This window comes from Ictalurus furcatus, chromosome 2 (assembly GCF_023375685.1).
Source record: "Ictalurus furcatus strain D&B chromosome 2, Billie_1.0, whole genome shotgun sequence".
NCBI lineage: Eukaryota > Metazoa > Chordata > Actinopteri > Siluriformes > Ictaluridae > Ictalurus > Ictalurus furcatus.
The window spans coordinates 31,166,336-31,190,666 of NC_071256.1; the positions used below are offsets into that span (position 1 = coordinate 31,166,336).

General features: G+C 40.0%; 2 protein-coding genes across 2 annotated transcripts in view; one reads left to right on the plus strand and one right to left on the minus strand.

Annotated features, from left to right (window-relative positions):
- The first annotated feature begins 24 nt into the window (after positions 1-24).
- si:busm1-163l24.4 (uncharacterized protein LOC368754 homolog) lies at positions 25-2,229 on the plus strand. Its single transcript, XM_053614459.1, has one exon. The coding sequence runs from the start codon at positions 52-54 to the stop codon at positions 928-930; it is 879 nt and encodes a 292-aa protein (XP_053470434.1). The 5' UTR covers positions 25-51; the 3' UTR covers positions 931-2,229.
- Positions 2,230-2,332: 103 nt separating this feature from the next.
- Positions 2,333-24,331, minus strand: part of vat1 (vesicle amine transport 1) — a 35,401-nt gene continuing 13,402 nt past the window's right edge. The window contains exons 3-6 of the mRNA XM_053614419.1: positions 14,995-15,165; positions 12,660-12,749; positions 9,481-9,716; positions 2,333-6,967 (exon numbers count right to left, since the gene is read on the minus strand). Of these exons, the coding sequence (XP_053470394.1) occupies positions 6,680-6,967; positions 9,481-9,716; positions 12,660-12,749; positions 14,995-15,165 (785 nt within the window). The 3' untranslated portion in view covers positions 2,333-6,679. The remainder of the gene's footprint in view (positions 6,968-9,480; positions 9,717-12,659; positions 12,750-14,994; positions 15,166-24,331) is intronic.

Below are 24,331 nucleotides of genomic sequence, written 5' to 3' on the forward strand. Positions count from 1 at the left end.
TACTGACATATATAGAACATTAAGAGCACATTTAATGATAATAAACGTGAAATGGCAGAGGTAGCTCTCAAGGACCAGGACCCTTTCAGCTGTCCTATCTGTTTGGACCCACTTGAGAATCCAGTAACAATTCCGTGTGGACATAACTACTGCATGGCTTGCATTGAGGATTACTGGAATGAAGACAAGCACTCTGAGTCCTTCGGCTGTCCTGAGTGCAGAGAGACGTTCACACCGAGGCCTGCTCTTAACAAGAACACCATGTTTGCTGAAGTGGTAGAGCAATTTAAAAATGCAAGACTGCAGGACACCTCACCTCACAACCCTGGACCTGCAAACACGGAATGTAACATCTGCACTGGACGAAAAAGTCAAGCTGTCAAATTCTGCCCGGCGTATGTCCAATCATACTGCGAGGGGCATACAGTTCGGCAGGACAAAGCAAACATTGGAGAGAAATACATTGTAGTTGTCATTAACAGAGAGCCTCGAATGGATATCTGTCTCCGTCACAACATCCCACTGGAGATCTATTGTCGAACCGACCGGCAGTTGATCTGTTCTCTCTGCTTTGCTGAAAGCCATAGAGATCATGATGCGGTTTCAGTCGCGCCAACAAGTACAGATAGACAGGAGCATAAACGTTCTCACATGGATATACAGCATGGGAACAGGCACACATCGCATAGGCATGGAAGGAGGAAACACAAAAGAAGCAGGCATGGTAGTGGACATGGGAGTAGACACAGAAGCAGCTCCAGAAAGACCTTGCATGTGCAAAGCGGTCATGAAGTGAGTAATCATGAAAGTCATGGGAGTAATATGATCAAGCATGGGCAAGTTGTAGGAGGTGGGCATATGAAGAGCAAACATAAGAGTAGACATGGAAGCTGGCATATGAGCAGCAGGCATGAGAGAAGTCATAACTAATATTTAAAAAGCATTAATATGTGGAGAATGCTGTGGAATATGGCATGATTATAGAAGGCCATAAAGTCAGATATGAGGAATGGGGAAAGTAGACAATATTGTGGTTCCTCAGATCCTGAACTGCAGATACTTAAACACTTTTATGCAAGTGAAAATGTTTTTTGTTTTTTTACTTAATACATTTCCACTGAAATACATTGACCATGTCTATTAAATGTTACAAATATTATTTGCAATTATTGACGATTTCCAATTGTGCATCATGGCAAGTATTTATTAACAAAAAAATATATATTTCTATCTCATTTCACATCATGAGATCTTTTGTATGATCTAATTTTATTTTTATTTTACATTTTTTATATTGTTTTTGTATCTTTATGTTTTTTAAATAGCTTCTAATGACTTTCAAATCATAATGAGTGCTAAATTTTGTACTTATAAACTAAGAAATTTGTATATCTTTCAGACTTTATCCACTAAATCTGTTTAGGCAGTTAGGTCTGATTACCTAAATGTTAATGTAAAGAAAAGCTAATAGTGCTTTGTATATAATTATATGAAACTATTAGTTATGAACAAAGAGGAATCAAATAATGGTTTAAGACAATGTAGAATACAGTGTGTAAATACAGAGTCGAGTGCAAAAGGTTCCATACCTATACATCAAGTACAAAACCCAAAAACTATCAAGTAACAAAATGTAAGGTAAACGTAAAGTATTTTATATTAACAGCGAAGGAATCAAAATATTTGTGAACTTTTATTCCACTTGCCTTCCTGCAAGCCTCCTTCTGTACCGATGGTTCTTCCAAGTATTTCACAGTTGTAATGGTGTCCCTAAACACTTATACCCTTGTCTATCGCTATGAAAAGGTCATTATTTCTGTTTCAAGGCTTGTGATTACTGTTTTTCTGATTCCATTGATACTTGACTACTTGAACGTTTGGACTCTGTATTAGACATGTATTAACTGTTTCAAGTTATTAGACACATTAATGAGGTGCATTCAAATAAATGACTTAGACCCATCGTTCTCAAAGTGAGGTCCTTGGGACCACCAGGGTTCCATACTGTACATCTATGAGGTGCGTGTGTCGCTTCTTTAAAAAATATTTTTTTAAATAAATAAAAAATTACATGACTCTGATGACTAGTATCCAGTTTGTTACAGGTCAAATATAATCATAAGTATAAGCTTATTTCACTTGAAATCATCTTGAATTTAAAACTCAATAAGTAATGCAAATAATCTTGCCTTTAACAGCAATTTTCATAAAACCAGAAAGTAATTTAACCATCTCCACAGCTGGACAATTGGGGGGGGTTTCAAGGTTTTGCATTCAACCGCATTAATACAATGTGTTTCTATACGTAAATAAGGAATAACCACACAACCTCTTCTTTTTTGTTATGCTCTTTTATTAGTCCTGGAAAACATGTAAGGCATAATGGTAACATCACACACACACACAAGCGTTAAACGAGCTCTACGGTCCTCTTGACCACTTTTGTGTGAGTCACACATGATTCAACCCAGAGTCAAGCACAGAAGCAGCGGCCCTTCACAGGGTCTCAAATACATTGGAGAGCACACTGATGGAGGGAGTTGGAGAAAAACAAAGAAAACAGCCTGTCGCATCTCTGACGTGTGTGGAAGAAAGGGTGAATACAAATACAGCTCGAGAAGAGAGCGATTGTTTGAAGCTATTTAGCAACTGCATTGTCGAGTCATGTCATGGCAATCATTGGGGTCCTGATATACAAAACGCATCGATATAGAAATCTTGGTTCTTAAAAATAAGTCGCTGTAATAATAGGCACCACAACTAAGGTGGTGAAAAGAGTCGGACGCTTTAGAAGACCAAATTCTACATTTATCATTTGGCAAGTACCCTGTCAACCAGCACGTCTAAGTCATATCTAAAAATGCTAATTATTCACTTATCGAAGTGTCAATTTGTTGTTTAAATAGGAAAAATGGAAGGTAAAAAGTATAAGCTCAAGCAGCTTAGGTCACACAATACTGCTCTGAAAAGCTGAAAGCAGTCCTGAAGGGAGTTTCCTGTTCTGAGAAAGTTACAGCGGCTGTGGAATGAAAAAGGAAGCAGTGTGGCTCTGACGGAACCTCAACTGCTCTGGACAACATCCACACAGCTAGCTCCATATCCACCAGAGACATGCATAGCTGCAGCTAAACTCATCTTGGGCCTCCGAACTGAAAAAAGGGACGTGGACTAAAATGCAAAATGCGTGCTAATGTACAAACCTCATGCCAGGGAATGCATGCAGTCACAAAGCAGATGTTAATACTATTGGGACTGAGCTAAGAGGAGTGCAGAATAACTGATTTTTTTTTTGCTGTACAGCCAGACAAAACCACGACGGAGGAAATGGTGAAATCTACAGCTCTGATGTCACCCAGCTGGAGGTTTTGAGAACCAGAACAACCCTGCTTAGAGAATGTGATGGAAGATCCAGGGTGGAAACTGGGTTCTACAACTAGAATCCAGTCCAAACAGTGCAGTTGTATGTATGGGAGGGAAAAGAAAATACACTGACAACTTAGTTAAATTTCTGCTGTATCTTAACACCACGTTAAATCTGATCTCCAGTTCTGCACTGTCTGATCTTTCTTTTGAGTTGTAAACACCGATTTAGCATTAACTGATTGACAGATCAGCCCTTCCGAGAAGAGCTGGTGTGCCAGAGAGGGCGTGCCAGAGAGGGCAGCGTGCGTGTGTGTATTTGTATTTTTTCGTGGAGGTATTCCAGTGTTTGTTAACGGTCGGCACAGTGAGACCTAAACAGCGTTTGCATGGATTAGCGAAAAAGCCAGGAGTTCTTAAGCACCAGTAAATTTCAGCGATGCGATCAACCACACACGACAGGTACGACATCAGTTTGAGATTTTTTTTGTTTGTTTTTTTTTTTTTTTTTTTTAACTGCCAGTCGGTTTAAAAGCGACCAGCAATTATTCTTGCCGTTCCGTCTCTTTTTTTTTGTCGTTCAGTGTAGTAAGGATAGCTGGAGTGAAGGCAAGAGCCTCAAGCACAGTTTGGCACACTTAATCAGGATCAACAGAACATCATTCCTCACATTTGAACGGAAGTGCAGCGAAGCCCCTTCAACTTAGAACCACTCAAACCGAATAGTAGGACTACACAGCGACAACAACAAAAACAAAACAATGCAATATAACAAAAGGTAAGAGAATGAGGACGGACACCCTTCGCTGGAGTGTTAGTCGGGGTCACGTGGTACTTCAGAACTGAAGCACTTTTCACAAGAACACAGGGAGAGAACCAGAGATACACACACAAAAAAATAATAAATCGAATATGAACTAGAATGTTCCCGAAACTGAACTCGCATCAGAATCCAGTTGCCGGTCTCCAGTCAGAACACTGTCACTCTTTAGGCAAGGATGGCAGTGCCACGCCCTTCCCGGTGCTTTCTGGATAACCTCCTCCACGGATCTATGGACAAGCTTTCAGTAATGAACAAACTGGTTGAGATGAAGTTCTGTTTCTTCTAACAATTTGTGACTATCATGTGTGTATGGAACAAAATAAGTACATGTATATGTGGTTGTGTATGCAAGAGAGCACAGAGTGTATGCCAAGTTATATGCTAACATCAAAAAAGCACTGGAGAGGACTCCTGAGGAACAGTGGGGCTGAGAGTGGGACTGCCATCCCTGTAAGTGCATTAAGATCCACAATCAGAGTGCAAATAATACCAAACCAAATACAAGCCATTCACCACACAGAGAGAGACAGAGTGAGAGAGAGACAGAGTGAGAGAGAGAGAGATATTACAAGTTATGTTTGTTAGAGATAAAACCGCAAGGAGGTGGGGCGAGGAAGCTAGCTCATACGTGCTAGTTCATAGTATAAGGGAGGTAGAGACAGAAAAACAGACACATTTCATCTAAATCTGACAACTGACCTGAGGACAGAGACATACATCCATGCAACCTCTCAACCACATCCGTACACAACACACACACTCAGTTCACACACAGACAAAAACCAGACCCACTGACGGAGGAACGGAAATAAAGTCGCTGCAGTGCATCTACATCATCATGGGAGGCAGTAGAGCACTACAGCTGCATAAAGTTACGCCGGGAGGAGTCAGTGGGCTTGATTGACGGGTTTCAGAGTTGGAAGGGTGCCAGGATACGCCCTTCTGACACAGTAGCCTGAATGGATGTCAAATCAGCATATAAAGAGATTTTGAACAATATTTAATTGAATAAAAAATGTGGGGTGGGGGTAGGAGAGGTGAGTAAACAAGTGTGGGTGTGATTGTAATTGGTGGGGGGGGGGAAACCATGTCATCACTTGCTGGCCAAATGCCTGTTGCTATGCCAACTACTGACGGTAAAAACGCACGCGAGAGAGAGAAAGGAGAGGCAGAGAATCAGAAAAACAATGATTACTCTGGAAACAGGCCAGCGGTCATAAGGATCGGAGCGGAATGCTCCAGATAATGTGGAATCCTGGAGGAGGCTCAGGAATAAAACACTTTTCAGGGTTTATCTCAAACTCAATGTTTTAGCGTGTCCGCTTTAACACAATAACTCGAGAATGTGTGTCTGCATGCCTGTTTGTGGAGGGAGACGATTCACTAGTGCGGCTCTGCAGCAAAGTTTATTAAGATCCTAGGCAACATGTTCCATGACAGATGAATCATTTAATTTGTGTACACTGTGATGGATATTGTGACTATACACATGAGCAGGCCACTACAGCGAAGACCATAGTGTGTCAGGATATAAATCATGATATCCTATAAGGTCATGTTCTTACATTTCTTTTGCCTTTTTTTTATTTTATTTAAATTATGCCTTAAAATAGCATTTTTGTAGCACAGCCTCATAATTAGATCATTTCGTCAAGCTTTAATAGGTGTACGTGAAATTTTGAGCAAATCAGAAACCACACTGACTCCTCCTTATTGCCTTGGGAAATGATGTGGGTGGGGCTCAGTGATTGACTTCTCCGTCAAAGAGTCTGGTCCAATAAGGAGAAAAGGATCACTAAGGGGAGAACAGATGTAATTGAGGAGACGAGTAGGGGTTTGGGATCAGGCGACAGGACACACATGGAACACTAGTCACGGCAACAGGACTCTTGCTCAACCCTGGCATTTACCCATAACCCTTTGTGGGTAGGCAGCTATGACACAAAAAGCATCGGGTCAAACGCACTTAAGCCAAAAAAAAATGTTAAATGGTAAAAGGATGAATGCTCGAGATATTAGTAGTATGTCGGAGTGGAGAGAATGGGGAACGGAAAAGTGATCGAGTAGTGGATTTGGCAGTGTAATACTGATCCAGCATACCTCAAAAGGCACGCAGTTAAAGATTAGTAAGAGCACAGAGTACAGGAGTGCATGAACACAGGAAAAGTAACAAGAGAAAAATAGTGACAAAGTGGTATATCCCTGTTACACTCTGTGTGTGTGTGTGTGTGTGTGTGCGCATTGCGTGCGTGTGTGTGTTAGTGAGCAGCTTTTGAGTTCTCAACTTATAGAAGGCTGGATAAACAATTACAGATTTCAGTAAAAGATGATGATTTAAGGCTAGAGTAATTGCCTGGGGTTGAGCCGAGAGCTGAACTACGCTGTACTTCCCAACACCACACACACACACACACTCAACACAGACTCAAATGATCCCATACTCCCAAGACAAACAATTCACAGCCACCAATTTCCTGCCTAGCTTCTGCCCAACTCTCAATTCTCCTCTTTCTTGGCCTCTTCCTTCTTCTCCTCCACCTTCTTCTCCTCAGGTTTCTTCTCCTCCTTCTTGGGCTCCTCTTTCTTCTTGTCTTCCTTCTTCTCCTCCTTCTTGGCCTCATCCTTCTTCTTGTCTTCCTTCTTCTTGTCTTCCTTCTTCTTGTCCTCCTTCTTCTCATCTTTCTTGGCCTCCTCCTTCTTGGGCTCCTCCTTCATTGGCTCAGTGGTGAGGATGATTTTGCCGATGTTGCCCCGCTCCTGCATCCTACGCATGGCATCGCCAACCTGCTCAGTGAGAGAGGGAGAGAGAGAGAGATGGAGAAAAAGAAAAGAACAGCTTGTAGATCCATCTGCTGGGTTAAGAACATTGAGCAAGCAGTCAGGCTGATCTAATACTCAACGACACACTCGCACCATTACAAAATCAAGGTAAGATGAAAATGAAAGAGAAAAGACAGAAGAACAGAACGAGTGACCTCCTCTTAAGATTGAAGGTAAGTTGCAACAGAAAGCTGAACGAATGCACAATGAAACAACCAATCAATACCATGCTCCACACATCCTCCCTTCCTCACCACTCCGGTCTCCACCTCTTTCCTCTGTTCTTCTCCAGCCATTCACCTCTCCCACACCACACCGCCCAGCAACTGACGCCATGGCAACAGAGAGGCATCTCCTAGCAACTGAAAAAGCCTGACCCTGATGACTAACTACTACTACATGTTGGTGAGAGAGAGGGGGAGGCATTATAAAGCATTATTTAAAAAAAAAAAAATGTTTTATAAAATGTTTAGCAGAATGTCTTTCTATTACTAAACACTTTATACAACAGGGAGATAAAATGATCTAAATTTTCTGAAAACAAGACCTTGAATGCTGCTCATGTAAAAAATTTACATACAAAATAAGATTAAACAACATATTTACTGATTAACTATTCACTCTAGCAATTTTATCAGGTAAACCTATCCTGTAAATGCACTAGATGTACAAATACTGACTATCCAAATATAAATACTGCCCCATTTGTTGCTATGCACAACTCATCAGCCCCCTCTCACTATCCATGAGTGAAAATGGACCACCATAGAGCAAGACCAACACAAGCCAGAGTTGCTTAGTGAGATTTTTAAACTACAATATCATGGCAAGGCTGAGAAACTATCCACCAACCCATAAATACCCCACTAACATCATGTGGTCAGGACTCATAACTGATAAAGGGCCAGAGGATAATCTGTGCATAGGAAAAACTGAACTGTAGTCCTACACGGTGCACAGAGTGTCTAATAAATTAACAGTGTTTAAACCTGATACTCTTGTACCAGCACCACAGATTCACTATCTAAATAATATCCGATCAGTGATGGTCACATGATGGAACTTTCCACTAATGGATGCAAAGGGAAGGAAGCTGACAAAACTGTGCATAGACTTTACATTTCTAATACTCTAACACTACTGCAAACTTTTTGGTGGAAAATAAAGATGCTTTAAAAGAAGGGGTCATGAATCGAGTTCATTCCTGTCTAACTCTCAGAACACGCAATCTGGTCCAGACCTACATTCCTCACTTCTATGCGAGGTAACTACACACCCTTCCTATTAGTTTCGCTAGTTACTGAATAACTCCCTAGTTAGTGGATAGCATTCAAGTTAACTGAATAAATAATAGGTTAATTAGCAAGTTTGGTATGTGTGTAGGTGCATTACTGTACTCGTGCCCTCATATACTGCACCTGATGACTCCTGGTTTCAAACCAGAGCAGATTATCGCAAACAAGCCTGTCCTATCCGAACATCTCTGCAGATCATTTAGCTTTACAGCAACCAAACTCGTGTCACTCTGACCATCTCCTTACCAAACAAGAGCAAGGTCTCCATAGCAACAGGAGAAAGGAGTGTAGACTGAATAAGCAGAGGATGAGAGCGTGATAGATGGAGTATGAGAGGTAAGATGAGAGAGATTCGTTTCGTCTTCAAATGAAAGGTGACAAACGTTGATGTAACTCTGATGAACAAAAGAATGTTACTGATTACATGCAACACACACACACTCTTAAGGTGCTGTACTTAACCTAAGCCTTCCCCCCCCCCACACACACAATGGTGTTACTGTTAACACCCCAAAGTTGATTATTTTCTAATAACAGCATCTCTCAAAGTGTTTTTTTCCTCGCTTACCACAACAATTTGAAAATGACTGCAATTACTATTATTTAACAACTCTTACCTTTTATCCATTTATAGTTACATTTAGTGCTGTGCAAAGCCTATGAAACAAGTTAATTCCTGTTATCACTTACGTTACAGCAGCTATATAAACACCAGCCTCGGCAGTTAATTAGACAAAACACAGCTTGTCATGTTACAGAAAAACCACAAATTTCTCGGTCCCAAAGACGTGGAAAACTTGCTGACCGTTTCAAAGTGCAAATGCCACAGATGCCGAGAATGAATGTCTCCTTAGAGAAAGCTTCACCACATCAACAATTCTACATTTTGCCTTTGGTAAATAACACTCAACACTAAAATTACATCATAAAATTACTATAATAAAATGAATAGTCTTAAATTATGTCCATCATCCAACATACAAGTCTTCTAAGGAGTCAAGGAGCTGCTGTTACAGAAAATTAATCAACACCTTTTGACCAATCAAAATTGAGAATTCAATAGGTATGATCCGCCGTAACCGACCCAATGCAATCATTATATATAGCAAGTACATTTTTAATATAAACAAATGCTATGTAATGTGATATTACACACACACACACACACACACACACACACACCTGCTCGAAGTGGTAGGTGGAGTCAATGCGGGGTTTGATCTTGCCCTGCTGGTACAGCTCCAGCAAGCTGTTCATGACGTCTACGACGAGCTCAGAGTCCAGGTAGCCCAGGTGAAAGCCACAGATCGCGCGGTTGTTCTGGCACAGACTCAGGGTGTGAACGGTGAACTGCTGGTACCAGGTTTTAGCCACAGCGAACAGGTTCTTTTTCTGACCAGACAGCATGTTGGCGGCACCTGTGCAAAGCAGGACATCGGGAGGCTTGACAATCAGTCACAACAAAAAAAAAAAGGCATAATCTACATCTACAGTGGTGTATGGTTACATCAAACTGCATTGTTTTGTGACATTCTGTAATGACCCGAGAGCGATTAAAGCAAGCACATCTCCTTTTCCAAATACAGGAGGGGAAAAAAAATGTTTCAGCCCAGTTTGCCTTGACCACTATGTGTCTATTTATACTCTTTAACAATGAAACAATGCAAATGCAAACCTGAGCATATATCATATGACAGCTACCTACAGTAAACACAGCACTGTGTTAATGTTAGCTAGCTAAATTGTTAGCCAAGGTAGTGTTACCTCTCCATGAAAATCCATCATCAGAAATGTAAGACTCCGGTTCTTAAACGATTATAAACTGTCTCGGAAAAGCAGGGTGGAACGTTTAGGACATTATAGGTTAGGAAAAATGCTTTAACTAGTGAATCTTGTCCCTGTATTCACCACAATTCTTTAAATGTTGGAATTACCGCTCTACCAGTACTAATTAGCATTGTCACGAAGCTAGCCAATGTTGGACTATCACACTGGTTTAATAAAAAGCCATGTTGGATATTGAAATTACAGTACTGCTCCAAAACAATGACTATAATTAACTGAATATTCGATAAATAATCAGCTAGCTAATGTTGGACTGAATGTTATCTTGTAAAATCTGGTTTGCGAGCAGGCTAGTAGAAATACAGTACATTTTACTAAGCATCTAGCTCACATTAGGCTATCATATCATGCAATTAAAACCAGTAGCCAAATTGTTAGCAAGCTAGCCAACATTACCGGTTTAAGTTGCACAATATAGTGGAATGTTTAGGAAAGCAGCAACTAATTTAGGTGCAAATAATATACATTTTAAATCTACCTGCCCACAAAACAGACATCTGAAGTATGAAGAATAATTCTATTTGGAAATATTTAGCATGACTTGTTAAATTAAGTTAAGCATGCAGGGCACATTTTAATTGAGTGTGAAGAAGCCTGAAGACAGAGCTTTCAGGAAAACAGAAAAACAAAGTGATATACAGCTTTTATAATTGTGTTGCTTTTACGCTTAATTTGGAAAGTGGATTATTAGGATGAATGGGGCCTCTGTGCCCTGTGTGTGTGTGTGTGTGCGCGCGCGCACTCCGTGGGCGAGTGTATTACTGAAAGAATTTTTGGGGTCTGAATTCTAAGCATGTTCTCGAAGTATGGTGAATAAGAGCTTGTGTGTTGGGTTTCTGTCCAACTGATGAGCCACTGTTCCATTTATCCACTGCGAGTCCTTTTCATTTACTGACGCATTACATGCCTTCCCCCCCCCGGTGTCTCAGCATTGTCCTTTTGCAGCGTTGTACCCTGTAACCCTGACTTTCTCACCGTCTGCACATCATCTAATAGCTCTGTTCTCGTGTCCGTCAGCACTTTTTCGCTCACCTTCTCGTTCGCATTTCCTCCGCCATCCTTCCTTTTAGCAAGCTTTAAGCGATTGTTTATTTGGGGGAACTCTAAATCTGCCCTCTTACCCACCCGATTTCTGCTTCCTACGCTCAGACACACACACACACACACACACACACACACACACACACACACACACACCAACACACAAAGTGGGCTCTGAGCCGGCCTGAGATTTGGACATGTCCCAGTCTGCTACATTCGGACACAGGCCGGGTTCTGGGGTAGATAGAGGCGCCATTGTTCCACTTGGCTGCCATGATGCTGATAAGCCCAAGCAGGAGGGGGTGGGGAGAGAGAGAGAGAGAGAGAGAGCGAGCGAGACGAGTGCTGTGTTGTTTATTAAACTTGTCATGGCCATCGAGTTTCTAAACATGTTGAGAAAGCGAGGTGCTGACTGCGTGCTGATCATGCATGCTTATCCTACATGATCAGCTGAGGCCTACACTCGCTTTACATTAATGCCCGAGGGCCAGCTTCACTAAACCGTTTCAGTGAAGTGCAGCACTTTGTGGTCTCAGAGACTTCCTAACCGCAAACATGACGTGATAAGTTTCAAGGTGTAGTCAGCAACGCAGATGGAAGTTGGCTGATACTGGGGCTGTACAATGTGGACAAAAACAACAAAGCAATTATCCTACTCCACATTGCGAGTAAATTCTAGGCTCGTCACAACTGCATTATTACATACAGTAAGCCACATTTGCGGAACAACAAATATTTGATCTGATCACGATTAACTGTTAGAATCCACAATCGTGTTTCCATGTAATCAAATATAGTCGGCATCATTTAATGTAATACATTCAAAGTAATTTCATTCAGTTTTGAGTCGTTTCATTTGTTACTCCAGCCACAAAACTACAGATAACATGCAGGATGGTCACGTAGAAGGGTGAAAGTAATAAACATTCTTTGATATAAAAGCAATGGAGATGCATGTAAATTAAAAAACAAATTACAATTTATAGGATGGTTTGATTTTTATTTGCCATTTTATTGAATGGTTTCTGTTAAGTATCATTTGTGTGTTTAGCTGTTTTGTTCATTTACAGTGGGTCATTTGTTACTTTTGTGTTCGGTGCACTGCTCAAATATCATTCATGTTCCAAAACCTTGACTTAGAAAGCTGATAGAGTCAGAGTAACAATAGAGGTGGAAGTAACATACTAAACAATGGATAAGCCCAATCAAAATGCTTGTCTAAATACACACACACGGCTACCCCACCTTAATGCTAGTGAAAGAGGGAGCGTTTTCAAAATTGATTAGTTGGATGTTCATGATTTAGGCGTTTTGTGCGGTCTGGATCTGCCACAGAGAGCAGATTTTATTGACAGCAGACTAAATATTACGGAAAGTGTCATATGTTTTTAAAAACATTGTAAATAAATAACTGCTCGCACCTTTAACTTTTCAAACTGAATTGGACACTGAACTGTGTGTGCCTTCTGACTCACCGTAGCTGATGAGTTTGCCCATTGGCTTCAACAGGTTGTAGCCCTTCTGGGTGTCAGAGCCACCCAGAGGATCCAGGACAATGTCCACCCCTGAAAAAGAGACACCGATTTTGTATTGGTGAATAAAATTCCCATTATTTCATCTACAGTGTTTCTTTATCTTATTTACACTGATAAGAAAACACAGTTCAGAGCTTCTCTGTTTTCCTGATAAAATAAACAGCAGAAATCTTCCTGCAGGTTTAAAAATACACCCGCGTATTCTCACTCGTATTTCTCCTCTCCCACACACATACACAGCTGAACAGCAATGCTACAATTCAAGGTTAAAACAACATACCAGACAAGTTATCAGAATGCAAACAACAAAAGGCACCAAAGCCTGTTTTAACGGACTTCGTGAGGTGGAGACGCGAACGTATTCACAGTGAAAGTCATTATTCATTTCTTAATACATTTACAACAATCATAAATCGCCAGTCACCAGGATGGTCCTTAAGTTACGTGCAGTAAAGTTGAACTGATGGCTTTCTGTGAACTTTCTGAATCGCTGTTTGAATGCTACACTTAGGGCAAGTGTACAGCTCTGTTAATACACCCTAAAGTCTGGGAAAACTAGGTCAATGCAGTGTTTACTTGTCGCTGAATAAGTCTAGCAGTCTAATCTCGACTGTGTGCAGTCTGGTGCAGTTCAGGCAGTGAGATCAAGGCAGGCAAACATGGTTTATTACTCAAATCCTGAAATAACCCTGACTTAGATGCAAATCTGCTTCTGAATATGCTGATTTCAGGTCATGAGGAACAAACATTAATTATTTCTTTATAAATATGCCTAGACAAAGCAGACACTTTATTAAAATATAATCATTAAAGCTGCAGCTTAACATGCAGTTTAAATAAACTAACAAGGAATAATCTGCTTGTGCTACATTTCACTCTCGAGACCAATTAATTTTTACTATCATGTTAGCTTTACACTTTGGGACAATCTAAACCAGTGGATTTGCTTAATCATTTGAGACTGATCCAGGTAGGTAAATTAGCCTCCATATTTAAGACTGTTTTCAATTGCTAGGATAGGCTCAAAGCTAGTATAGGTTAGCTTTCCATTTTGGGACAATATAGACAAGTAGAGTATCCTTCAGCTTTGAGGCTATGCTAAATGTGAGTTTAGCGTTTACCTTTGGGATGATCTAAACTGGTATGTCAGCTAAAACCTTTGGGGCGAGACCAAAGATTGCAGGTTAGTTTTCTACTTCAGCGTAATACAACCTGAAACTATAGCTTTTGTTTTGGAGGCTAATTAATACTGGTATGTGAGCTTTCCCATTCCGGAATTTCATAACGTTCATCTATAGGACTGATCAAAGCTGATAATTTAGCCTTCCTATTTTTGACTGATTTAAACAGCTAATGTTAGGTTTACTCGAAGCAGCTGATCGAAGCAAGTAGGTTGACAGTCAGATCTGGAACGAATCCAAACTAGTATATTAGCTTCTACCTTTACAATGATCCAAACTAGATGGTGTCCCAAAAGTCTCCAAACAAAGGGGACATTAACACTTTTTAGCAAAATGTCTTCCTATTTCTTATGTAGTTTATATTATATATACTCTTTTCAGATAGTCTTTAAGAATGCCTTTGACAAAATAATTCTAATAGCTGGATCAGGAAACTATCGCAAAGTTGTGATGGACTTTATCAGGAAACATGGCAAGCACATCAAAACACTACCAAACTTGTTAACAAACTCAAAGCGACTGGAAGTGTTGCCGACCAACCGAGAAGTGGATGCCTAGGAACATCCACTGACGAAGGCACAACCATGGGCTGGCATACATAGTCCTCGATGTATGGAGACTTTTCGGAGACCCTGTAGTTTGGAGTAACTTTAAGGCTAGACGGTCATCATTCCATAGCTTTTGTAATTCAAGATAACAGTTTAGATATTAGTTGGAGCCACAGAACTTTTTATTCCTAAACTTTCTCCTCACAATTTTTTTCTAAAGTTAAAATAGTAATTAGATTCTAACTTACATTTAAAAAAGGTATACATATTTGAGCTACTGACTTTGGATAAAACCCATTAAATTCAAGTAAACAGTGAAACATAAGTAATTATAAGATTGACATTACAGGGATGATTCAAGTTAGTAGGCTGGGAGTGATGAAAGGTGATCAGTTAATTTTATAAACAAGGTGGTTTCCATTAAAACCAATACCATTCCAATTTATAACCATTACAAAAAGTCAGCCATCTTTAATCTTTAGGCCTCATCTAAGCTAGCATTAAAAATTTTGTAGAGTTGTCTCAAAATACTTTGTTAGTCTTCACCTTTGGGGTTGATCTTGCGAACCTCCTCTACATAGTCCCGTGTGCGGTAGTCGATGGGGTGCGTGACTCCTCCCTCGCTGATGACCTCATGCTTACTGGCGGAGGCAGTTCCAAAAATAGTGACCTCCTTCACCGTCTTAGAGAGCTGAGTGGCAGCGATCCCCACCCCTCCTGCAATAAGACAGGATAAGTAAAATACAGAACATTCAGTTTACTAAAGACCAAGCATACACCCAGAGTAAAAACAGCTGACGACAAGTGTAGCAGAATTGCACTGTAGGAACCCATTTATGCAAACCGAAATAACACGCAGTCCAGATAAGTAAAGGGCAGCTAAGGAGAAGAATGATAAAGTGTGACCTCACAAACTAATGTGTATATACAACATATGGGAACAGTGGAGGCTCAACGGTTATGCCTCTGGACTACTGATTTGAAGGTTGCAAGTCTGAATCCTGGTACCACAAATTTGTCACTGTTGGACCCTCATCTGCTCAGCTCAATTGTAAGCTGCTTTGGATAAAAGCATCTGCCAAATAAGTAAATGTAAACACACAATTTTAGTGCCACAGTCCTTGGTTGGTACATCAAGCTGATGCCGAAGAGCTAGCATTACCATAGACTAACTGATGATTGCCCCCACTGCCTTACTTCTGTGAAAAGCAATGAAGACATACATTTTACACCTGTGTAAAAGGAAGTAACTTTCCATACCAGCAGGTGAAGATAGTCTGTATTTGTGATAAAATAAAGACCCAGAATTGCAGAAAAAAGCCTGTCCCAAATCATAGACTATGTTTAGCATGTCTAGTATGTCACCTACCAGTAGCAGTGTCTATAACGGCATCGTCTTCTTTTGCTATTTGGTATGTAGCCAAACAAACTCTACTAGCTACTACTTTAAAGCCAGTGTCAGTGTCAATCTGTTCAGACTGTCTGTCTGGATTTCAAATACTGGGCTTGGCTATTTAATTGCAAAAAATGTAGTCGCATTCATAGCAAAAAGAATCCATCCAACACCCTTAAAGATTCTTTGGTCTGTTTGTTTTGTGGGAACCTTAAAATTCCATGTAGAACCTCAAAAAGTGTTCCATTTAAGAAAGTTTAAATTTGAACCCGTTTAGAAAGCTAGAACCACTAAACTAAGAAGCCATTCAAAGAACAATCCAAAGACCCCTTTGAGGGTTTTGTTTCCAAGTGTAGTTGTAGAAGATGAGTAGAAGCTGAAAAATGAGATACACGCTTTAAATAAATGGTTCTCTCTTGAAGGGTTCTTTGCCCTGTGCAAGTACAACATCAAACTGAACTTCCCCATCAGAAAAGATTTTAGGAAGTCAAGCCCTTGAAGAACCTCGAACATTGTACTCAGTCATTTGCGTCCTTTGCTCACATCATTTCCTTGTCATTTCCTGTCAGTTTACTAAGCTGATCAACCAAGCACAGAACTCCCTTGCTGTCCTCAAACACCAAGTCAATTGAGCATCAGTTAGAGCTGAAGTGTGCTGACGGGGGCCAACCAGCACTAGTGTTGCGTGACAAACACACTGTGAAAACTAGAGGCACCAGTTGATGGGTGAACTTGGTGCATTTCTTCCCCATCTCTGTATGACATCCAAGACACTAAGCGTGTTAAGTCTGTAGACAAGTGGCAGAGTTGAGTGATTTTGCACTCCCATCTCAACTTGAAGTGCTTGGCAGTCCACAATGCCGTGGACACACAGTAGAAGAGGAATGGACTGGCTCTGGGCCTGGTTCTGGGCCTGTTTAGTAATACTACTGTGTGATAAAGCCTATAAGATCACAATTAACAGACAATGAATGGAAAAATGTAGGGGGAAAAGAAAAGAAAAAAAGAAAATAGAAAGAAAAAAAAAATCAGACTGACAAAAAAAAAAAGTTACAAATTTTGGGTAAGTTTCTAATCAAGGAAATATAACTGATTCCCAATACAAGAGTCCAAATTCTCAAGCCACAGAGCCGTTTCTAACCAAGCTTAGAAGACTACTTTAGAACCGTTTCATTTTTAATGAAATTTTTATTTATAAGATTTAGATTTGGAGTCCAGGTTGAGTCCCGCCACTTGAGTCTCCATATCGGAATCGAAAATAAAATTACTTGCCTCATTAACAACACTAATATTTACATCATTAACCAATTAACCTTGAATGCCGATGACTCTGCACACACTGTACAAATTGAAAGTAAGCACGAATTTGTGATTGAGATAATTAGCCTTAAATACACGTGTAGCACAAAATGATCAGGAAAGGCAGGACGTGAGAATGCATTCATAAAGGTCACTGCAAACAACAAAAGGCCAGTGCTTATTGAATGCCAGAGTGAAAAACACACCCACGCACACCCAGGGTAAGGCTAGGCAACATACCATACAAATGCTGTCAGTGCAGTCTAAGGATGCACGATATCGTGTTATTGCAGTATATATTGTGTGTTACTTGCTTTTGCAAAGTATCCTACAACATGCAAATGATAAACAATAGTACAGGCATGATAAAACCGGTCAAATGAATGCAGGCTGATATTTAACCTTGATTTTTTTCTTTTCACTCGTATTTGAGGTGTAGAAATGGCACCGCAATACATTTGACTTCAAATCATGCAACTCAAATTGCAGTATGAAATTTGAAATCAGACTTTTTTTTTTTTTTTAATAGATTAACAACTCGACTGGGCTCCACTGTCTGCTGACTTGTGTTAACTCCAAAAGAAATTGCTGAAAAGTTCACCGATTCATTTGCATGGTGTGAAAAGTAAACCAGGAAGTAGCCACTGGAGTGAGAATGTTGACTTTTAAAAGCCATAACCCATTTTTTTGCTTGTGTGCAAGCAAACCAAGATGATGGGAGGAAAAAAAAAAAGAAAAGAAAAAAAAGACAAAAAAAAAAGACCTCCCTGTTATTTCCTCCTTTCAGGTTCATGATGCCCGGGGTGAATTTGGATTGTGTTGCCATGGAGACCCCAGCCAAGCTGTCCTGTCTGTCCACAATACATTTACACACACACACACACACACTTCTCAGGCTCTCCAGATACTTCTTATTCACCTGCTCCCTCCCTGCTGGTCCTCACACAGTGTGTGTGTGTGTGTGTGTGTGTGTGTGTGTGTGTGTGTGTATACACAGAGGGTCAGTCTACCGCGTGACTTCAGTGCCCTAATCACAAGACCAGCAGCAAAATTGCCAAGACAACCACTTACCCTACAGCCAAATTTCTAAATCGGACACTGGGAACGAGAGGATTTTTTCTTCTACACAGTGTTGCTCCCTCTGACATGGAAAACTATGCACCACTAGCAAGAAAGGGGAACTGAAAAACAGAGTGAGAGGCCACGAGTGAAAGATAGAAAAGTGAAGCAGGACAGGGTATAAAGAGTCTCCAGGGCCATAAACAGATTTCCATGGTTAATTCCATTTGTTCTGCTCAGGATTAAATTCCATTGTTTTTCATGGCTGAATGAAGACTGATGCTCATCCGATAAGGTTCATTATAAACAGTGGTGCATGAGGACACGCACACAAAATGCACACTGGACACAGTGAAGGCTTTATATTTCTCCCTGTGCTTACACATTCACACCCACAAACAGATACGCACAGAGATTTGGCAGCTCTCAGCCACCACAGCATGAGCCGTTGTGTTCAGGAGGAATTTCCCTGAAAATATTGTGGAATTCTACAGACTCCCAGTTGTAGCCCACAAGAAGAGGGCAACTAGAGGACAGAGGAAAAACGAGCTTGAGAGCATGTGTGCACGAGCGAGCGAGCGAGCGAGGTCCACTTTCTAAGGTTAAATCTGTTAACGTTCCAACATATTAAACCCTTAACCAGCTAAAAATTATCCCTCTTACACAGCTCGCAAATCAGTGTACAGATGTACTAAATGGAGGGTAACACACCAGAGCCCTCAAATGTTACAACTTTATAATACTGTATATGACAACCAAAATCCACACTGAAACATTAAGATCACACGTTCTACTTTTAGTTGCCCAATGCAAGTCTTTTGAAATGCGAGTTTTCTAAACTTTATTTTGCTAAGTGACCTGTCACCAGTTGTAAGACAAAGGGCTTTGAATAAATACTTTAAAAAATTTGTTTATTTATTCGGGTATTGATTTCCTAATTCAAATTCAAATTAGAAACCGAACATAGTATGTGTCCCAAGTGAAATTACATGTACATTTATTGGAGGCACTCAGTTTGAATGGTTGAATCTCAGATGATATTCTGCTGGGCGAATCGAGCACTATATAGATTCCTCAACACCACTATGTTACACCCTATTTTGTGAACATATTGTGTTCAACTGGCTTAAAAATATCCCAATACAGGAAGAATTGAAAAGATGTAAAATACAGCTGACTATCAATGATCATACAAGTAATAACGTGTAAATAAATAAACACTTTAGTAAATAAAGATCTTTATGAAAAATACGCATAAATTGTTGTGCTGCTGCTAATGTTTACTCACTGTGTAGCGGTACAACATTAGTGGCTCATTACTATTGAAAGGCATTTGAATACCAATCTTCCAAGTAATTAAAATCTGAAAGCGATTTTCAAGGAATCCCATAATATACAGCAGCTGTTGGCTGTGTCGGTGCAGAAGAGGGGAAAAATTGATAAACATACAGTCAAGTAAAGAAATTCAGCAGGACTGAATATAACTGATGGAGCAAAGAGTGTGATGAGGTGACTGGTCAAAGAGAGTCAGATAATAAAACATTTGAGAATGGATCACTTTAGATTTAATTTATTTACAGAGAATCGTTGGCCCACATGCGAACACACACTCCAGCTCATAACTTCCCAAACTCTCGGTCCAACTGCAACGCCCTGCACAGCACCGGGCCAATGTCCAAATCAGTGGTCGCTTAGTTTAATGTTTACTTTATCCTGGTTTGATAATTAACTAGTGCTGATTTGCTTTTGGCACAAGCACCATGACACTACATGGCCCCCCTCACCCTTCCCCAGCTTCTTCTTGGCCAGAACACATGGAGGGGTGTCAAGCTGAGGGTGTGTTTCAGGAGCTTAAGACGTGAAAGAGGAAACACTTTTCAGTTCCAGGATAAATGGTAAAAAAAAAAAAAAAAAAAAAAAAAAAAAACCTTAACTCCCAAGTGTTTCCTGAAAACATACACTCCCTCTGTAAGCACTCAGAAAAACACATGCACACAAACACACTTTTGGGGGATGAGACTAAACACCGTTCTCTTTCTGTCTCATAAACAATAGACCAACATGTATCAACGTTATTTCAATATACAATTGATATACATAGGTATATATACACACACACACACACACACACACACACACACACACACACACACACACACACTCACCAGCCACTTAAATAGGAACACTTGTGCACCTACACATTCATGCAATTATCCAGTCAGTCAATCATGTGGCAGCAGCACAATGCATACACTCATGCAGATACAGGTCAAGAGCTTCAGTTAATGCTGACTTCACATTTCTGAATTTGGGGTTGGGGGGTGGGGTGATCTCAGTGACCTTGATGTGACATGGCATGGAAGATGGGCTGGTTTGAGTATTTCAGAAAGCACTGATCGCTTAGGATTTTCAATATGTTAACGCTTAACTACTCTTTCTAACCATGGTGAGCAGAAAAGCATCTCAGAACAAACAAAGCATCAAAACCTTTAGGTGGATGGGCTACAACAGAAGACCACATCAGGTTCTATTCCTGTCAGCCAAGAGCAATTGAGGCTACAGTGGGCACAGGCTCTCCGAAACTGGACACTGAAAATTGGAAAATGCCCAGACGATGTTCTTCCAATTTTCAACTGTCCAGTTTTATGGAACTGAAGTTTTTGCATGACTTGTACTGCTGCTGCATGCTTAGGAAATTACATGCATATACATACACATACACACACAGTTTTTTATTTATATATAGAAATACAATAGAAAAAACATAAGCTATGGTATTCATTCCTTTTTCCAAGGAATCTTGTTCTTAAAATTTGAACCATATTATAATACATTTTAGTTGCATCAGTGTAACAGTATTTTTTTTTAAATTCCATCCTCTTTCCCCTCTCTCTCTCTCTCTCTCTCTGTGTAACCCCCCCGTTATGGGTGTGGTGGTCTGAGAGATCACAGAGGTTCTGCCTTCTGTGACACTCCAGATGGATCACTGTATTTCCTCCTGACATGAGCCAAAGAATCACTCACATACATGCACCTCGCCAAGAGGACTTCACTTTCCCATCCAGCACTGCTGTGTGTGTGTGTGTGTGTGTGTGTGTGTGTGTGTTCATATCTAATCCCACATACTGAATTCAGGCAGAGGATGCAGATGTGTAAGCCCAAAGAGAGCAAGAGTGCGAGGGTGGGAAGGATGTGTGTCGAACAATATCCTATTGAGCAGGGGCAGCGTTTCAGCCTAAACCGACCACCACCCACCTTTTACATTTCTCTCTCCCGCTCTCCACAATCTGCATTTCTCTCGCCTTCAGTCATTCACTGCATGTATAATCTCAATCTCCTACACTCTTACAGTAGATCACATCTTTCCGGTAAGCACTCTAGCCTACAGTAACCCATTAGCATAGTTTAATAATCAGTTAGAGAAGCCATTCTGTCTTACTGTGAACACTGGGAGACCATATGGAAGGGGTCAGCATTCAGGTTTCATGGAGATTCAGACACGGTTTAAAACACTCATGCTATTTTACAACACTGATACCAACAGCACAAACAAATTCAGCACGGTTTAAATTATAGCCCAGTATTCTTCTTCGCTATAATACACTGTGTGCAAAAACTAAAGCAACTCCATCCCAACTAACCCAGATATCATGCACTCCAAGAAATGTGGGTGGGGGGAATTCATGGCTTGAAACGCTGCTCCACCTCTGGAGCCAAACATCCAAATGTCATTATGCTTTGTGCATAATGATAAAGAAAATTAGTATTAAAGATAAAGAAATGTGTTTTCTTTACAATTAAATAAATAAATAAAAGTCTAATTAATTGTAAGCAGTTGGCATCTGATAACTATCAGAAAGAACATTAACATCATAGCTGAATCCACAAGAATAAAAAACAAAAAACATTTAAGTAAAAGGTGATCGAAATAAGGAATAAAACTTGACAGGGTATGGCGATATAGGAAAATAAATCAACGACGGGATGTTAAAACCCTAAATTTGGTTCTTTTCATGAAAAAGTACATCCCAAAGTGTTTCTCACCTTATACCACTTAAATTTGCTAATGATTACCATTTTTGTTTATTAAAGAAAAACACATACTGTGCTGGAACATCTGTGAGACAAGTTAGTTGCTGCAATCACTTGCAATATAGCAGCTATAATCAGTCATTCCCTCCTTTTCTCTTCAAGTTAATAATCTGGCCAGCACTACAGAGCACTCAGCACCAGAACATCCAGATACAAGAGCAGCGCCCCCCCCCGTAACTGCCTCCAAAGACCGTCCTAACACAACTGTTTTCCATAGACTCTTATATGCAACTGTAAATTCACTCCTATTTATTCCATTACCTGTATATATCCCTACCTTCTTTCCACTGCATTACCCCATGCATAGCTGTACAAAGCATCTGCACCATGTCTATTCTGCCTTAAGCTCATCTTGTCTTCTTTATTTTATTGTTTCTTCTTCTTATCATCATGATTATGTCTTGCTCTCATCTTTGTGGACTTTCACCAACGAAGTCAAAGTCCATGTGTGTGACCACACACTTTGCACCACAAAAAAAAACAAAACAAAACAAAACAAAAAAAAAAAAACCACCCCACAGCTTTCTCTCTTAAAATGTTACAAAGCACCAACACGGGAGACAGATAAAGAAAGATATATAAAAATCAACAAAATATTACAAGAACATTAATATAAATCTATATACACAAATCTATGGTATAAATCTAATATAATAAATTAATAGTAAAGTTATTTTAGAGGAAATACTTCATAAAAGTTTTTTCAGGTTACCACAATATTTTTAAAGTTATAATCTTAAGTAAGGAATATAAAATGTACAATATGAGTGACAAAGAGCCCGAAAGCTTATACAAACCTTATAATGGGAAAAAAAAAAGAAAAGAAATTGAATTATCCCTTCACTTTCTCCCTCACAAACACAAGCCTCACAATTTATAAAATGTTACTTTGATTTTAATTAACATTACAATGACAGTGCAGTGGAGCAGCTGGGTTCCCATTTCATACATCGGTGTTAATATTGATTCATGTGGCATGGTATCATTTTTGACCAAACTAATGGTGCATTAATCAGAAGGAGGAAAGCACAAGTAATTCCCAACAACAAGAACAGCTGAGGCGGGTCACGTGCTAAACTGTGCGTGATTTATTAGAGTGCTGTGAATTATGATTAATTAAGCATAATCTGGTCTGAATAGACCAGTTTTACTACACAATAGAAAGCGGTGAATTCAATAGTGATCCGTGGTGAATAAAAACTTTGCTGCAACTTTGTTTATGCTGGTTAGTACTGCTGTGATGCTCATACTGCTTGTCTCGTGACATGTTGGTTCAGCGGATGCTTTTGCTAAGCAGGTATTGCCATGACATTGATAGTGAATGTAAAATCCATTCAAATACTCTAATATATTCTCAAGTGAAGTCTCAGGAAAATAAAGGTATACTCCAGGCTTTTGATTTAACAATCATTAACAACACCTGATAAGATCAAATCCAAGAGAGAACAAGGGAGGAAACCCCCAGCGCATTACAACTAACAGTTTTTTTTGTTTGTTTGTTTTTTTTTTATTAAATTATCTGACTCGCATGGTGCTGGTGAAAGCTAAAGGCCTTCCCTTTAAACTTCATTATGCAAACAAGGTTATGTAGTTCCAATCCCCAAGTAAAGTACGTGTTGCGTATGTGTGATTAGCACAGATGATCATTTTGACACGTTTACCAGCACTGAGGAAGGAACAGAAAAGCTGCTTAATCAAAATACATATAACAGAAATCTAAGGAAAGATGTTTAATTCAGTCATCCATCCATTTTCCATAATGCTTATACTATACAGGGTCACAGGGGAGCCTGGAGCTTATCCCAGAGAACTTGGGGCAACCCTGGACGGGGTGCTAACCCATCGCAGGTCACAATCACTCACAAACACACACACTACGGACAGTGTGGAAGTGCCAATCAGCCGACAACACATGTCTTTAAACTGGGGAGGAAACCGGAGTACCTTAATTCAGTCAATAAAATGTTAAAATCTAGCTATGTAAATGTGAAAAATCAAAACTATAACAGTTATGCTTCTATGTCTTAGTATGACACAAGC